The sequence below is a fragment of the Hyperolius riggenbachi genome, unplaced genomic scaffold (assembly GCF_040937935.1).
Source record: "Hyperolius riggenbachi isolate aHypRig1 unplaced genomic scaffold, aHypRig1.pri scaffold_186, whole genome shotgun sequence".
Lineage (NCBI taxonomy): Eukaryota > Metazoa > Chordata > Amphibia > Anura > Hyperoliidae > Hyperolius > Hyperolius riggenbachi.
This window is the reverse complement of record NW_027152397.1, coordinates 118577-135407: the sequence shown is the minus strand read 5'-3', so window position 1 is coordinate 135407 and position 16831 is coordinate 118577. Positions and strand designations below refer to the sequence as shown.

The following is a 16831-nucleotide window of genomic DNA, read 5'->3' as shown; positions in this document are numbered from 1 at the left end:
TGTGGGAGTCCCGCCCACCATGGGGGGCGGGCCTTGGCTACAGATGGCGGCTTGCGTTCGTGGATGCGGCGTGACTCGGATATTCCGGCGTCTGACATGTGGGTGTCTCTTCTCTCATTGGCTTCTTTTCTTCTCTCTAAGGTTTCTATCAGGTCCCCATGGTAGAACGGACTTTGTGTTTGGTTCTAGGATTCAGACTAATGATAGGTTGCTACAATGGTGGCTCTATATAAATTGCATTGGATGAATGCCTCTGTATACTCTGTCACTTGCTTGAGAAAGGGGTATTACCCCCGAAACGTCGCACGCTGTGTGACAGATTGTTATCATGACAATCGAATAAAAGAGCATAATACTACATTGATGGTGCCGGCTTCATCTTTCATTGGAATATATCCGCATGGTAAACGGACAGCCAAGGCACATCATAATTGTCTATAGGAAGGAGTGCCTCCTCCTCATATTTACTTAAAGGGGAACTTCAGCCTAAACAAACATACTGTCATCAAGTTACATTAGTTAGGTTAATTAGAATAGATAGGTAATGTAATCTCTTACCCACCCTGTTTTAAAAGAACAGGCAAATGTTTGTGATTCATGGGGGCTGCCATCTTTGACATGGGGGCAGCCATCTTTTTGGTTGAAAGGAGGTGACAGGGAGCAGGAGACACAGTTCCAACTGTCCTGTGTCCCGATTACCCCTCCCAGCTGCACACGCTAGGCTTCAAATGTCAAATTCAAAATGTAAAAAAAAAAAAAAAGTACACCAAAACAGCAGAACGAGAACAACCTCATCAGAAATCCCATCATGCTTTGCACAGCATCAGGGGAAAAAAGCCCGGGCAGTTTTCTTCTGTGCAGCTAAAAATGAGGCTTGTATAAGAGAAACAAAGTTCTAATACTGTGAAACTGTTAAAGAAACACCAGGCCTTTTCAGTGCTGCTGAGTCGAATTTTAGTCCGGAGGTTCACTTTAATTTTAAAATGTTAATATGAAGGAAAATGAACCAGGATAGAAAGGACCAGCGTGGCCTGAATTATAAATCAACATCTTTTTCATATGAAATCTTTATGGTATGTGTGACTAGGGTTGTGCAGGGGGCGTGATCAGGGGCGTGGCTTAAATGTCCCTCTTTTTCATCTCAAAAAGTTGGGAGGTATGTTCTATGCCTGTCCTACAAGACCTGCCCCACCTACATCTCTGAACAAATCCTCAGATATACATCCAGACACCGTCGCCGATCCTCGAAAGACCTGCGCCTGGCCGCCTGCACATTTCCCACTCCCATGCACAACTACAGAACTTTCCTAGAGTGTCCTCCATTCTCTGGAACACTCCTTCAAACAAGCCCTCAAAACGTACCTCTTCTCTGGCCTACCCTTCCATACCTATGCCCTCATTGCTGAGCACCTATTTGCACTCCTCTACCCAGAGCCGGGACAAGGTCCTCCAGCACCCAAGGCTGAGACACCAAAGTGCGCCCCTCCATCCCTCCCACCCCAGCCGTCACACACTGATTGCTATTAGACTAAGAGGCGCCACAGGGCCCACAACCTCCCCAACACCTTAATATCTAGTTATGTGGCTTACAATCACTGCAATGTATCCCCTTTTCTTATTTCTTTCTGCTTCAAACACAAATAGGAATGACAGTTGAATGAATTCTGCGCCCCCTCCTACACTGCGCCCTGAGGTTGGAGCCTCTCCAGCCTATGCCTCGGCCCGGCCCTGCCTCTACCTAGTGTGTCCTGGCCCCCTCCGTTTAGATTGTAAGCTTTTAGCAGGGCCTTCCCCTCTCTAGTATGTCTTACTCGATCATGCACCCACGTCACAGCTCACCCTTCCCATAATCGGACTTGCACTTAAAGAGGAACTCCAGTGAAAATAATGTAATAAGAAAAGTGCTTCATTATTACAATAATTATGTATAAATGATTTAGTCAGTGTTTGCCCATTGTAAAATATTTTAAATCCCTGATTTATATTCTGAAATTTATCACATGGTGACATTTTTACTGCTGGCAAGTGATGTAGCTGCTGCTTGCTGTTTTGGCAGTTGGAATCAGCTGTAAACAGCTATTTCCCACAATGCAACAGGGTTCACAGACAGGAAACTGCCAAGAGTACGTACTCAGAATTTCTTTGTGGGAGGGGTTTCACCACAATATCAGCCATACAGCGCCCCCTGATGGTTTGTTTGTGAAAAGGAATAGATTTCTCATGTAAAAGGGGGTATCAGCTACTGATTGGGATAAAGTTCAATTCTTGCTCGGAGTTTCTCTTTAAATAATCTGGTCTCTATAACCATCACTCCATCACTTGATCTTGTATTTGTGTACCTCATCTAGTTTTATTTTGTACCTTGTTTTCTAGTACGCATTCATCATCTGACAAATGTCTCACAAATGTAAAGGTTGCCACTAACGGTACGATTTCTAGCACAAAAATCGTTCAAGCGATCAGATAATCCTAAATCGGAAGAAAAATCGTTCATTACACCATCAACGAATCAATCTTTGCTTCCCATCTTTCACAACCAATGAGAAAATCCAAATTTTGGTTTGACGTAAACCGAACGACTATTGTTATTATCGTTCGTAATCAATTGTGTCCATCAACTGAGAATATTTACAACCAACTTCGATCAGAATTTCCGATCACTCGAATGATGCTCGCTAGAAATTAGACCGTTAGTGGCCACCTTTAGTGCTGTGCCCAACTGATGTTGCCCATCAGGGATCAGGAGCTGATCCCCTTGGGTGAAATTGATGGGCCGGGTTGCACACATGCATCAGCTGTGTAGCTGACAACACGCTGTGTTGCTATGCGGGGGTGGGGGGGATGGAGGGACAAGAGTCGCACATGCAAGACATCGCATGGCAGGTGGGGGAGTGGCGTGAGCAGTGGGATCACTGGGGTTGAGTAGATCCGTGCGGTGGATCGCTCGTGGGTTAGGCGTCAGATGGTCATCAGGTGCTGTTCACATGCATGATTGTCGGCTGAGGCGGTCAGTATCTGTAACATAAAGTACCCCTGGGGGGGTCTTACCTCGGGAGGAGGTTCCACGGTGGTCTCTCTGGGCCCCTCCGAAGCCACAGCCGACAATTTGTTGTGCTGTAGTGCCTGCAATATTTACCTTCCCTGGTTCCAGCACAGGCACAGTAGCGGCTCCCCAATGGGCTAAGGCGTAAGTAGCCGATCCCAATCGGGTCCACTCTACTGCGCAGGTGCAGGTGACTTGCGTAGAGCTGACCTGATTGAGATCGGCTATTTACGCCTTAGCCCATTGGGGAGCCGCTACTGCACCTGCACTGGAGCCAGGAAGGTAAATATTTACATGCCCGCCGTTCGGGGACATCTAGTGCTGCTACCGTGGGATGAAAGAGGGCGGGGGAAGCCTCGATGTAAGTACCCCTCAGGGGCATTTTTTGAAGTTACATGTTTTCTTTAACAATAATATATTACCTCACCCCAGCCAAGCAGGTATGATTGGCAAAGCTACCTGCTCTCATGGGCATAACAATAGACCCTACAAGGGATGCAGCCACAGGGGGGCCCAGAAGCCACAGGGGGCCCTGTCCTGAGAGACTGACAACTAAGGGTGTGGAGAGAAAAAGCTTGCTGCTCTCTGCACAATTGTTCTAATGACTGCATCTGCCCAGCCACTGATAAGAACTCATACAAAGTTTTGCAAACAAAAATTTGTAGACAGTCCCTATTTAGTGTGCAGCAGGATCTTATGTACAGTGCTGTTATACCCCCAAGCCTTTCTACCCCTACCCAAGTGCTGTGTACTTTAGTGATGTACAAGGAGCCTGGGCATGGAGAGAAAAAGCTTTCTATTCTCTGCACAATTGTTCTAATGGGGGGGGGGGGGGGGGGGGGGGGCGGTGGCGGAGGGAGCATTATTCCAAATTTTTGCAGGGGGGCCCAGTGATTTCTAGTTACGCCCTGCGTGCTCTGATGGATGCCTTTTGCTTGGAAAGCAGCAGGGATAGATGCAGAGACTAATGGCCGGGGAACACCGCCAGCAATAATAGGTAGCCATCGATATCATGCTTCCCAGCACTTTGATGAGTGTCAGACATGACAGCAGTAGGAATAGGAAAATGAGGTTTTTGAGTAGTTCCTATAGCTGCATTTAGAAGGTGAAAACCAGATAGAGGAGGCTTTAAAATACTCTGCACCAAATGTGAAGGTCCTATTCCAGCCCCCATAGATCTAGTCACAAAATTACCCTTAACATATTTTTCGGTTTGTCATTCCAACATTATTTTTTTTTTCAAATATTTCCATTCCATCATCTTGTTCTTATGAGGAAAAAAAAAAAAAAAGAAGAAGAGGAGACCACCAAGAAGGCCTTAATTCATGATCAACCAAATGTAACCAAATGTAGCACCAATGCATGAAAGGGCTTTTATAGAAGCCCGCTGAATACTATGAAATCTCATAAGTGGGCCAAACTAAACACCGCAGTAAGAAGCCTTTAAAAGTCACAATTTTATTTTCTGGCCAGCTAATTATTGCTTAAAAGGACAACCGAGGTGATGTGACATGATGAAATAGACATGGGTATGTACAGTGCCTAGCACACAAATAACTAGGCTGTATTCCTTTTTTTTTCTTTGCCTGAAAGAGTTAAACATCAGGTATGCAAGTAACAGTTTCTGTCCGGGTAGGGACTGGGTCAGACTATAGCATATCCCTCACTGATAAATAATTACAGCCATAAAACACTTTCCTGTCAGTAAATGGCTTCTGAGAGCAGGAAAGAGATAAAAAGGGTCAATAATACATAGATTTGAGCTCTGGCATACTTCAATGAAGACTGCAGGAGGAGCGAGAGGAGACTTCAGTCAGGTGAGTAAATGCTTTTTTTGTCCAGGTGAAATGTTGCCCAAATTGCGTTTATTTTGTGCTGACATGTTTCTCACATTGCGTTTATTTTGTGCTGACATGTTGCCCCCATTGCGTTTATTTTGTTTTGAAATGTTGCTCAAATTGCGTTTATTTTGTGCTGAAATGTGCCCCCCATTGCGTTTATTTTCTGCTGACATGCTGCCCCATTGTGTTTATTTTATACTGACATGTTGCCCGCATTGCGTTTATTTTGTGCTGACATGTTGCCCATTGCGTTTATTTTCTGCTGACATGCTGCCCACGTTGCGTTTTATTTTGTGTTGACATGTTGCCCACATTGTGTTTATTTTCTGGTGTCCGGGGTAACTGTTGCTGCATTTATTATTTAATGGTCATAGTTAGCTATGTTTGCTGCTTTGGGGTTACGGGGGGTATAAATAGCATCACACAGTTTCTGCACACCCATGATGCGAATCCTCCATGGTGTAAACACTGCTTTCTTATGCCTCGCTGTTACATCATTATGCTAGCTCCGCCCATACAATGTCATGGCCACGCCCATTTTCAGCACGGTACAAGCCCCCCCCCCCCAATTTTTCGGTCACTCTACCCACTGCTGAACTACAGGGCTGGCAGTCTGAGTGCCGGGGATGGAGGGAGCCACCAGAGAGGGGAACTTGTTTTAATGCAGCCCACAGGTCTGTGTGACAGGAGCACATCGCCCAGCTCCCCCAGAGTGCCAGCAAACTGCAAGCAAGGGGGACAGCAGAGAGGCAGGTGAGTCACTCAGGGGGTTTTACATAGATCAAAATGCAGCCCTAATGGACCGGACTTTGTGCAGTCCTGTCCATTACGAATGAAAAATTTCAGTAATCTCAATTGAAACCTCATTTTTGATAAATCGTAGACCATGAGGCCTAGTGGCTGTTCCACTGGTCTTTTTTTTTATTTTGCAGCAGCAGCAGGAGTTGTCGTGTAAGCCATGGGACTTAGAGGTGGTTCCACGGCGGTCATTATAAGTTTGGTTTGGAGCAGCAAGAGTTGTTGCGTAAGCCATGGGACCTAGAGGTGGTTCCACGGCGGTCATAAGTTTAGAGCAGCAGGAGTTGTCGCGTAAGCCATGGGACCTAGAGATGGTTCCGCGGCGGTCATTAGAAGTTTGGTTTGGAGCAGCAGGAGTTGTCGCGTAAGCCATGGGACCTAGAGGTGGTTCCACGGCGGTCATTACAAGTTTGGTTTGGAGCAGCAGGAGTGGTCGCATAAGCCATTGGACCTAAAGGTGGTTCTGCGGCGGTCATTATACGTTTGGAGCAGCAGGAGTTGTCGCATAGGCCATGGGACCTAGAGGTGGTTCCACTTCGGTCATTATAAGTTTGGTTTGGAGCAGCAGGAGTTGACGCGTAAGCCATAGGACCTAGAGGTGGTTCCACGGCGGTCATTAGAAGTTTGGTTTGGAGCAGCAGGAGTTGTCGCATAAGCCATAGGACCTAGAGGTGGTTCCACGGCGGTCATTAGAAGTTTGGTTTGGAGCAGCAGGAGTTGACGGTTAAGCCATGGGACCTAGAGGTGGTTCCACGGCGGTCATTATAAGTTTGGTTTGGAGCAGTAGGAGTTGTCGCGTAAGCCATGGGACCTAGAGGTGGTTCCGCGGCTGTCATTATAAGTTTGGTTTGGATCAGCAGGAGTTGTTGCGTAAGCCATGGGACCTAGAGGTGGTTCCATGGCGGTCATTATACATTTGGTTTGGATCAGCAGGAGTTGTCGCGTAGGCTATGGGATCTAGAGTTGGTTCCACGGCGGTCATTACAATTACAATTGGTGCTGAAATAATTCAGATTTTTATGCAGAAATCCTGTTGGTTGGTTTTTGCTAAGCCTCTAATTGGTGCTGAAATTCCGATTTTCATGCAGAAATCTTGTTGTTTCACTTTAAGCTTCTTCTAGGGTCTTCCTTGTGATTGGCTTAAAAAAATCCGCATTCCGACACAGAATTACGTATAGCAATTCCGGAATTCCGTCAGAACGATATAGTAATTCCGTTCCAATGCGACGGAACGGAATCGACAATTTCCGACCGGAATCGCAGAAAACGGAATTCCGTGGAATGCGGTGAGCATCCCTATTAAGCATTAGAGTTGGGCCGAACGGTTCGCCTGCGAACGGTTCCATGCGAACCTCAGTGGTTCGCGTTCCGCAGGCGAAGTTTTGCGGAAGTTCGGTTCGCCCCATAATGCACCATGAGGGTCAACTTTGACCCTCTACATCACAGTCAGCAGGCCCAGTGTAGCCAATTAGGCTACACTAGATCCTGGAGCCACTCCCCCCCTAATAAAAGGCAGGCAGCGGCGGCCATTAAGCTCACTCGTGTGCCTGCATTAGTGAGAGTAGGGCGAGCTACTGCAGACTGTCTCTCATAGGGAAAGATTAGTTAGGATTAGCTTGTTCCTGGCTGCATACCTGTTCTGTTCAGTGAGCCTACCATACCTGTTCTGTTCAGTGAGCCCACTGGATACCTGCATACCTGTTCAGTGAACCTGCCACTGCATACCTGTACTGTGAACCCACCACTGCATACCTGTAATGTGAACCCACCACTGCATACCTGTTCAGTGAACCCACCACTGCATACCTGTTCAGTGAACCCACCACTGCATACCTGTTCAGTGAACCCACCACTGCATACCTGTTCAGTGAACCTGCCACTGCATACCTGTTCAGTGAACCCACCACTGCATACCTTTTTAGTGAACCCACCACTGCATACCTGATCAGTGAACCCACCACTGCATACCTGTTCAGTGAACCTGCCACTGCATACCTGTACTGTTCAGTGAACCCGCCACTGCATACCTGTTCTGTTCAGTGAACCTGCCACTGTATACCTGTTCTTTTCAGTGAACCCGCCACTGTATACCTGTTCAGTGAACCTGCCACTGCATACCTGTTCAGTGAACCCACCACTGCATACCTGTTCAGTGAACCTGCCACTGCATACCTGTTCAGTGAACCCAACACTGCATACCTGTTCAGTGAACCCAACACTGCATACCTGTTCAGTGAACCGAACACTGCATACCTGTTCAGTGAACCCACCACTGCATACCTGTTCAGTGAACCCACCACTGCATACCTGTTCAGTGAACCTGCCACTGCATACCTGTTCAGTGAACCTGCCACTGCATACCTGTTCTGTTCAGTGAACCCGCCACTGTATTCCTGTTCAGTGAACCCACCACTGCATACCTGTTCTGTTCAGTGAACCCGCCACTGCATACCTGTTGTGTTCAGTGAACCTGCCACTGTATACCTGTTCTGTTCAGTGGACCCGCCACTGCATACCTGTTCAGTGAACCCACCACTGCATACCTGTTCAGTGAACCTGCCACTGCATACCTGTTCTGTTCAGTGAACCCGCCACTGTATTCCTGTTCAGTGAACCCACCACTGCATACCTGTTCTGTTCAGTGAACCCGCCACTGCATACCTGTTGTGTTCAGTGAACCTGCCACTGTATACCTGTTCTGTTCAGTGAACCCGCCACTGCATACCTGTTCTGTTCAGTGAACCCGCCACTGTATTCCTGTTCAGTGAACCCACCACTGCATACCTGTTCTGTTCAGTGAACCCACCACTGCATACCTGTTCTGTTCAGTGAACCTGCCACTGTATACCTGTTCTGTTCAGTGAACCCGCCACAGTATACCTGTTCTGTGAACCTGCCACTGCATACCTGTTCTGTGAACCCACCACTGCATACCTGTTCTGATCAGTGAACCCGCCACTGCATACCTGTTCTGTTCAGTGAACCCGCCACTGCATACCTGTTCAGTGAACCCACCACTGCATACCTGTTCAGTGAACCCACCACTGCATACCTGTTCAGTGAACCCACCACTGCATACCTGTTCAGTGAACCCACCACTGCATACCTGTTCAGTGAACCCACCACTGCATACCTGTTCTGTTCAGTGAACCTGTCACTGTATACCTGTTCTGTTCAGTGAACCCGCCACTGCATACCTGTTCTGTTCAGTGAACCCGCCACTGCATACCTGTTGTGTTCGGTGAACCCGCCACTGTATACCTTTCGTGTTCAGTGAACCTGCCACTGTATACCTGTTCTGTTCAGTGAACCCGCCACTGTATACCAGACAGTCACTGTTCTGTCATTCAGCTACATCAGCCAGGCGACCATATGGGCTGTAAAGCCACCAAACCTGCACTCTCGCCATGGTGCGCACCAGTCCAGCACGGCCGTCACTACACAAACAGCTGTTTGCGGTGCTTTACACGGTGAGTTTGGTGTGTCAGTGTGAAGCAGTACCTTAATTACACTACCTGATTGATGTATACACATGCAAGATGTTTTAACCACTTTACCCCCGCGCGTACGTATTTCTCCGCCCCTTTTTCCATCCTTTAACAACCAGGGACGGAGAAATACGTACTTTCCGCGTTCCCGACGCTGTCCGCGCTCCCGCTCGTAAACACGCCGCCCGCCGCTAGTAAACACGCCGCCGCCCGCTCGCCCAGAGATCAATGAACGGGAAAATCCATTCCCGTTCGTTGATCTAAGCCCCGCAATGATCTGCTGCTCTCCTATGGGCAGCGCGATCATTGTGAGAAAAAACTCACGTGTCCAGCCTCCTTATACTTCCTCCAAGCTTCCGGGAGGAAGCTTGGAGGTCGCATTAAAACAAAAAGTTACTGTGGCCATCTTGTGGCCAAATATTAAACTACACCCTACACTTTATTTCCAAATAAAATATTGGCGCCAAACATTGTGATAGGGACATAATTTAAATGGTTTTATAACCGGGACAAAAGGGCAAATACATTTCATGGGTTTTAATTACAGTAGCATGCATTATTTAAAAACTATAATGGCCGAAAACTGAAAAATAATTATTTTTTTCCCCACATTTTTCCTATTTTCCCATTAAAACACATTTAGAAAAAAATAATTCTTGGCATAATGTCCCACCTAAAGAAAGCCTAATTGGTGGCGGAAAAAACAAGATATAGTTCATTTCATTGCGATAAGTAATGATCAAGTTATAGGGGAATGAATGGAAGGAACGCTGAAAGGTGAAAATTGCTCTGGTGCTCAGGGGGTAAAACCCCTCAGTGGTGAAGTGGTTAAAGCACTTTAGGCCTGTCATTTAGCATTCAATGTGATTTCTGCCCTTAAAACGCTGCTTTGCGTCAAATCCAGATTTTTCACGGGGACTTTTGGCATGTATCCCACTCCTCCACCTGGGGGTCCAGGTGTTAGACCCCTTGAAACATCTTTTCCATCACTTTTGTGGCCAGCATAATTTTTTTTCTTTTTCAAAGTTCGCATCCCCATTGAAGTCTATTGCGGTTCGCAAACTTTTCCGCGAACCGAACCTTACGCGGAAGTTCGCGAACCCGGTTCGCGAACCTAAAATCGGAGGTTCGGCCCCACTCTATTAAGCATCTGAAACACTTCCTCTTTGTATATAATGCTGTGTATTGGTATGTAACTCCCCCTCCCAGTGCTGTTTTGCCTAGACAATAAGCTATGCAAATTTGTACCCCCCTCCCTTCCCCTAGAGCAATCAGGGAAACCAGATATATTTTATACTGGCTTCAGAATTGTCAGAAACAAACATTCCGGAGAGCTTCACCTGACAGAACTAAAGATGTTGCCATCTGTGAAAAATATAAGAATGTAAATCAGGGAGAAGAAAGATCTTACAATGGGCAAACACTGACTATATAATCTATAATATTGTAAAAAAAATAAATAAAAAAAAATAAGCAACTTTATTCATCATGTTATTTTGACACGTGGCCTCAGGCCAGGGCAGACATACCAGGAATGGGATGTTCTCCAGCAATGTTGGGAACGTTTCTCTGTCCATTCCCTCTCGCATTCCGCTGATGTTCATAGCCTGCACATAAACACAGTATAATAAGGTCATGGAACATGTAACACAGCTCTATCAGACAATTGTTTATCCATCTTACCTGTGGCTTTATCCAGTGCTAATTGTCCCTCTCTTTATTTAGGCTAAATGATGTCATCACTGCCCACCTGAATAGTGAGAGCTACTCACAAGTCCACCCAGGACTGGATTTACATCACAGGAGCCTATAGGCACCCTAGACTCCGCCCTCCACGAAACCTACAAACACACCACCAAACTGCACCGCAAGTGTGCTGGCTGGCCCAGATGTCACTTTTCCCTTACTTCCCTTGCCTGTCATAGGTAACTACAGGTGTCCTTTAGCATTAGGTAGCCAGAGGTAGCCTCAGTATTAAATAGCTAGTGGTGAAGGGAGATCTCATCAGTGGAAAGGAGAGAGCTGAGAATACTGCTGCCAGACTGCTAACCAACCAACCCCGTCACTGCCACATAATGCCAGTCCTGCATTCCCTTCACTGGCTACCTATAGAATGGAGGGTCCTATTCAAGATCGGCCTACTGACATTTAAATCCCTGAATAATCTAGGCCCTGGATACATGAAAGATATGTTACAGCTGCGTAGCAATCCACGCATTCTCAGATCCACAGGTTCTAATAATCTAGTCATACCCAGAGTCCACTTGGAAACTTTTGGTCCCAGAGCCTTCTGTCATGCTGCCCCTATGTTTTGGAACTCCTTACCTCAACAGATCAGGACAGCCCCATCCCTGGATGTGTTTAAATCCAGACTGAAAACCCACCTGTTCAGTCTGGCATTTGCAGAAATATAACTTTTGTTGTGTGAATACTTCATCCTACTAATTACTGAATCTGAGAGAGCCTAACCACTTTGAGTCCTATGGGAGAAAAGCGCTATAGAAATGTTATTGTATTGTATTGTATTGTAAGTAGCCTCTCATTTATGCTCTTCTCAAGCCTCTGCATAGGGAAGGAAGGAGGGAGGCGCTAGGGGAGGGGTGTGAGCCGCCTTTCCCTCATCAGGCGCCTGTAGGCACGTGCCTATAGTGCTTTATGGTAAATCCGGCCCACCCCCTTACAGCTTTTGCCAGGACACAGGTGGAAGCTGTAACTGGGTAGTGACTGTGCCAAAGCAGCATATTACAAGCCCCTCCTACGGAGAGGAGGAAATCAAGCCCCGGAACATAAAATTTAAAAATGTTAATGCTTAGGTCCCTTTAAATTTACCCTGAGGTGAGTTATATGGAGGCTGCCATATGTATTTCCTTTTAAGCAATACCAGTTACCTGGCTGTCCGGCTGATCCTCTGCCTCTAATACTTTCAGCCATAGCCCCTGAGCAAGCATGCAGCAGATCAGGTGTTTCTGACATGATCATCAGATCTGACTAGACTAGCTGCATGCTTGTTTCTGATGCAATTCAGACACTACTGCAGCCAAAGAGATCAGCAGGGCTGCCAGGAAACTGGTATTGTTTACCAGGAAATAAATATGGCAGCCTCCACATCCCTCTCACCTCGGTTTCACTGGTCAGCCTTAAAGGGAACCTAAACTGAGAAGGATATGGATTTTTCCTTTTAACATAATACCAGTTGCCTGACTCTCCTGCTGATCCTGTGTTGCCAATACTTTCAGCCACAGCCCCTGAACAAGCATGCAGATCAGGTGCTCTGACTGAAGTCAGACTGGATTAGCGGCATGCTTGTTTCAGGTGTGCGATTCAGCCCTACTTCAGCCAAAGGGATCAGGACTGCCAGGCAACTGGTATTGATTAAAAGGAAACATCCATATCACTCTCAGTTTAGGTTCCCTTTAAAGGGACTCCGAGCTCATCTAAAAAATAAAAGTTGTACTCACCCGGGGCTTTTTCCAGCCCAGTGCTGGTCGGGAGGTCCCACGACGGCGTCCTGGCTCCACTCCTACTCCCTGCTCCGGAATGGCTGACCGGCCGCAGCCCGGGCGACACTCGGCCGAGTGTCGGGTTGCTTCTTCAGTGTATGACGCGGCTGACGTCACACGCCGGCCTCCTCGCGTCACCACGGCGGCCGGCGTGGCAGTACCGCGCATGCGTGCTTTAATCGCACATGCCCAGTACTTTCACGCCGGCTGCCGTGATGACGCGAGGCGGCCGGCGTGTGATGTCAGCCGCGTCATACACGGAAGTAGCAGCCCGACACTCGGCCGAGTGTCGCCCGGGCTGCGGCCGGTCAGCCATTCCGGAGCAGGGAGTAGGAGTGGAGCCAGGACGCCGTCGTGGGACCTCCCGACCAGCACTGGGCTGGAAAAAGCCCCGGGTGAGTACAACTTTTATTTTTTAGATGAGCTCGGAGTCCCTTTAAAGACCACTGTCGCAAAAATCTTACATTTTAAAATACATGTAAACTTATACAAAAAAGAAGGATGTTTCTTCCAGAGTAAACTGAGCCATAAATTACTTTTCTCCTATATTGCTGTCACTTACAGTTAGTAGAAATCTGACATTACCGACACGTTTTGGACTAATCCATCTCTCCATAGGGGATTCTCAACATGGCCTTTATTCTTTATAAAGACACTCCCTGAAAATTATTTATACAAAGATACTGGGCAGCCTCCATGCTCTGTGCACATTTTTTTCCATTTCTTTGCCATTCACCAAGTGCTTTTGAAAATAAAGAAAACCCTTTAGAATTCCCCCATGAGGAGATGAGCTAGGCCAAAACCTGTTGATTCTGTCAGATTTCTAATACCTACTGTAAGTGACAGCAACATAGGAGAGAAGTAATTTATCGTTCATCTTACTCTGGAAGAAACGTACTTCTTATCTGTATAAGTTTACATGAATTTTAAATTTTAAAATTTTCACGACAGAGGTCCTTTAACTGTTTTCCATGTACAGTAAATGGAGGTTACAATCCAGTATTGCCCTGCTGAAACGTTACAATAGATTTGTAAGGAAGGGACTGGTAAAAGGCTTCTCGACCAGGTACTTTAAACAGGATTTATCGGACATCAGCCAATGAAAGAGTTTCTTCTCAGATAAAAACAAGCTCGGCTTACACAGGACTAAAAACGTAATTTGTGCCTGGGCTTCACGGTGGCGCAGATGCAGCATTAGGATTCCAGGTACCAATTTCACCCAGGATACTGCTAAGGGACATAGGAATAAATAACAATGCAAAATAGAAAATATAGTATCCTGAAGACACCACCAAGGAGTATATTTGCAATGAAGATCACTCTATTTTTTGCCCCATAAGATGCATGCCCCCCTCCCCCCCCCCCACACACAAACAAAAGTTGGGGTAACAAAGAGGAGTAATATACTTGTCCTGGCGGTGCACTCCTTCCTGTCATTAGCGCCATTCCCCATGCTCGGGCGGCATGTGCATGCTGGCTGGACAGGTAACTCCAGTGCAGCTAGTACTCTGCAGGAGCCCTGGGGCAACTATTAGATTGGGTGGGGGAGACAGCTTCTAGAAGGGGTCTGTATGAGGGAGCAGACTTGGCTGTACCCTCCCATACACTGCTTGTAGCAAAGCAGTTAACAGGGTGTGCAGAGGGTCCTTAAGTGGGGGGTGCTTAAATCTGAAGAAGGGGCCTCACAACGCCAACTCTCCCCCCCCCAGCATGCCTCCCCTCCTTGTTTCTGGCTAGGAGGTTTTGGTTTTTTGGTTGTCATGTGGGTGCTGAATGCAGATGCTGGGTGCCATGTGGGTTCTGGGTGTGAGTACAGAGTGTCATGTGGGTTCTGGCTATAGGAGGGTATGAAGTGGCATGCGGGCATTGATTGCGAGTACTTAGTGCCATGTGAGATCTGGATGCGTGTACTGGATGTCATGCGGGTGCTGGGTGCAGGTACTGGGTGTGACATGGGTGCGAATACTTGGCCTGTACTGGGTGCTGGCCATGGGCGTCACATGGGTTTTGAATGCAGATACTTTGGGTGTGGGTACTGGTTAAGTGGGTGCTTGGTGCAGATAGTGGGGGCCATGTGAAGGCTGTGTGCAGGTGTGAGTACTGGGTGTAATGTCAGGCATGGGTGCAGGTACTTGAGGTCATGTGAGCGTGAGTACTGGGTGCCAGCTATGAGGGGAAGGGTTGGATGATGGGAGAAGTAGAGGTCAGTGTGGGTGCTGCAGGAAGGGGAAGTCATTGGGGTTGCTGGGCGCGAAATAGGTCAGTTTAAGTGCTGGAGGAGGTCACTAAGGGTGCTGCTGGGAACAGGAAGGGTGCTGTTGGGTGAGGGAGGGGTCAGTGTGGGTGCTGGGGGATTCAGGATCACTGCAGTGCTAATGCTGGGGAGGGAGAGGTCAGTATGGGTCCTAGGTGGAGGGAGAGGTCCCTGTGGGTGCAAGGATGAGGGAGAGGTCACTGGGGATGCTGGAGGAGAGGTCACTGCTGTCAGAGAGACGCCATCTTACCTGCGTCCACACAGCTGCGGGGATGGTTACACTAGTATTCCTGTATGGCACCTTTTTACTCCAGAGTGTCCCAGATGGGGAGGAGCTTCCTGCGTGATGGGTGGGGCTTCCTGCAGGAAGGGGCAGGGCTTATTGCGGCAAGAGGCAGAGCTTCGTCTTTACAGTCAAAGGGGCCTTTTTATGGGAATTTAAAGGGGGGGGGGTGCTTGGGCACCCAGAGACCCCCTCTACACATGCCTAGCAGTTAAAGGAAAGGTTCAGGGAGGGTGGGTAAAAAATCAAAATCAATTTCCACTTACCTGGGGCTTCCTCCAGCCCGTGGCAGGCAGGAGGTGCCCTCGCCGCCGCTCCGCAGGCTCCCGGTGGTCTCCGGTGGCGCGCCCGACCTGGCCAGGCCGGCTGCCAGGTCGGGCTCTTCTGCGCTTCAAGGCCCGGAACTTCTGCGTCCCGCGCCGGCGCTCTGACGTCATCGGACGTCCTCCGGGCTCTACTGCGCATGCGCAGTAGTTCTGGGCCTGCGCAGTAGAGCCCGGAGGACGTCCGATGACGTCAGAGCGCCGGCGTGGGACGCAGAAGTTCCGGGCCTTGGAGCGCAGAAGAGCCCGACCTGGCAGCCGGCCTGGCCAGGTCGGGCGCGCCACCGGAGACCACCGGGAGCCTGCGGAGCGGCGGCGAGGGCACCTCCTGCCTGCCACGGGCTGGAGGAAGCCCCAGGTAAGTGGAAATTGATTTTGATTTTTTACCCACCCTCCCTGAACCTTCCCTTTAATGTCCTGGTGCCCCTCCTATATATATATATATTTACAATTACACATTGAATAAAAGGATGTCTAGTGTATATAGTCCCGTCGGCTTAATGATCAGTGGAGATGCTCGTTAAAATTTTGCGGAAATGCAATTTCCGCATTTCCGATCACAAAATGGCATTGCTGCATTGGCAAGCGGAAATCTGTAATACAAGTGCGTTAGGCGGATTACGCTGAAATTTTCACCCACTTTAACATCGATTTTCTCAAAAACTACAAGGTCTTTTTGAACATTTTTTTTTCTTCCTGTTCCCACTTCTCTTTTTAATATACCCTGTAAATTTGGCGTTTCTAGGACCTGTGGGGGCTTCGCCATCCTGGCCGCAATAGCAGCATAGGGGGCGATATTATGGCTGGGAACGCGGAGAATCACTCGCGTTCCCATGCCTGTCGGCCAGAGACGGCCAAACCGGAAGTGTTCGCCGGCGGGTCCTGGACCATCGGAGCGGGGCTGCAAGGGCACCGATCGGCTGCAGGGGGCTGAGGGAAGCCCCAGGTGAGTAAATCTCATTTTTTTTATAGACTTAAAGAAAACCTGTACTGAAAGTTAAAAGTCAAAATAACCATACACAAGTCATACTTACCTGCTGTGTAGTCTACTCCTCAATCTCTGTCTCCTCTCCTGTGTCCTGTTTGTCCACTGTGATCAATGGAATTCTCCGTCCTCCATTTTGAAAATGGCCATTACCCCATAACAGCTTCCTGGTCAGCACACAGTTAAACTGTAATATTGCCCACTTGAGCCATAGGGAAACATGGACACATCAGTTCTCCTCTCAGCTGTAACTGACAGCAACTGATATATCACTGGCAGCAACTGATATATTTCATTTCTGACAAAATATTGTCAG

The 16831-nt window shown here is 48.0% G+C and overlaps 1 protein-coding gene across 3 annotated transcripts in view; it reads right to left on the bottom strand.

Annotated features, from left to right (window-relative positions):
* The window catches only part of LOC137543725 (cocaine esterase-like), a 229253-nt gene that overhangs the window by 95539 nt on the left and 116883 nt on the right, over positions 1–16831 (bottom strand). For all 3 annotated transcript variants that reach the window (XM_068264854.1, XM_068264856.1, XM_068264855.1), the window contains exon 9: positions 10700–10777. In XM_068264854.1, coding sequence (XP_068120955.1) covers positions 10700–10777 — 78 coding nt within the window. The remainder of the gene's footprint in view (positions 1–10699; positions 10778–16831) is intronic.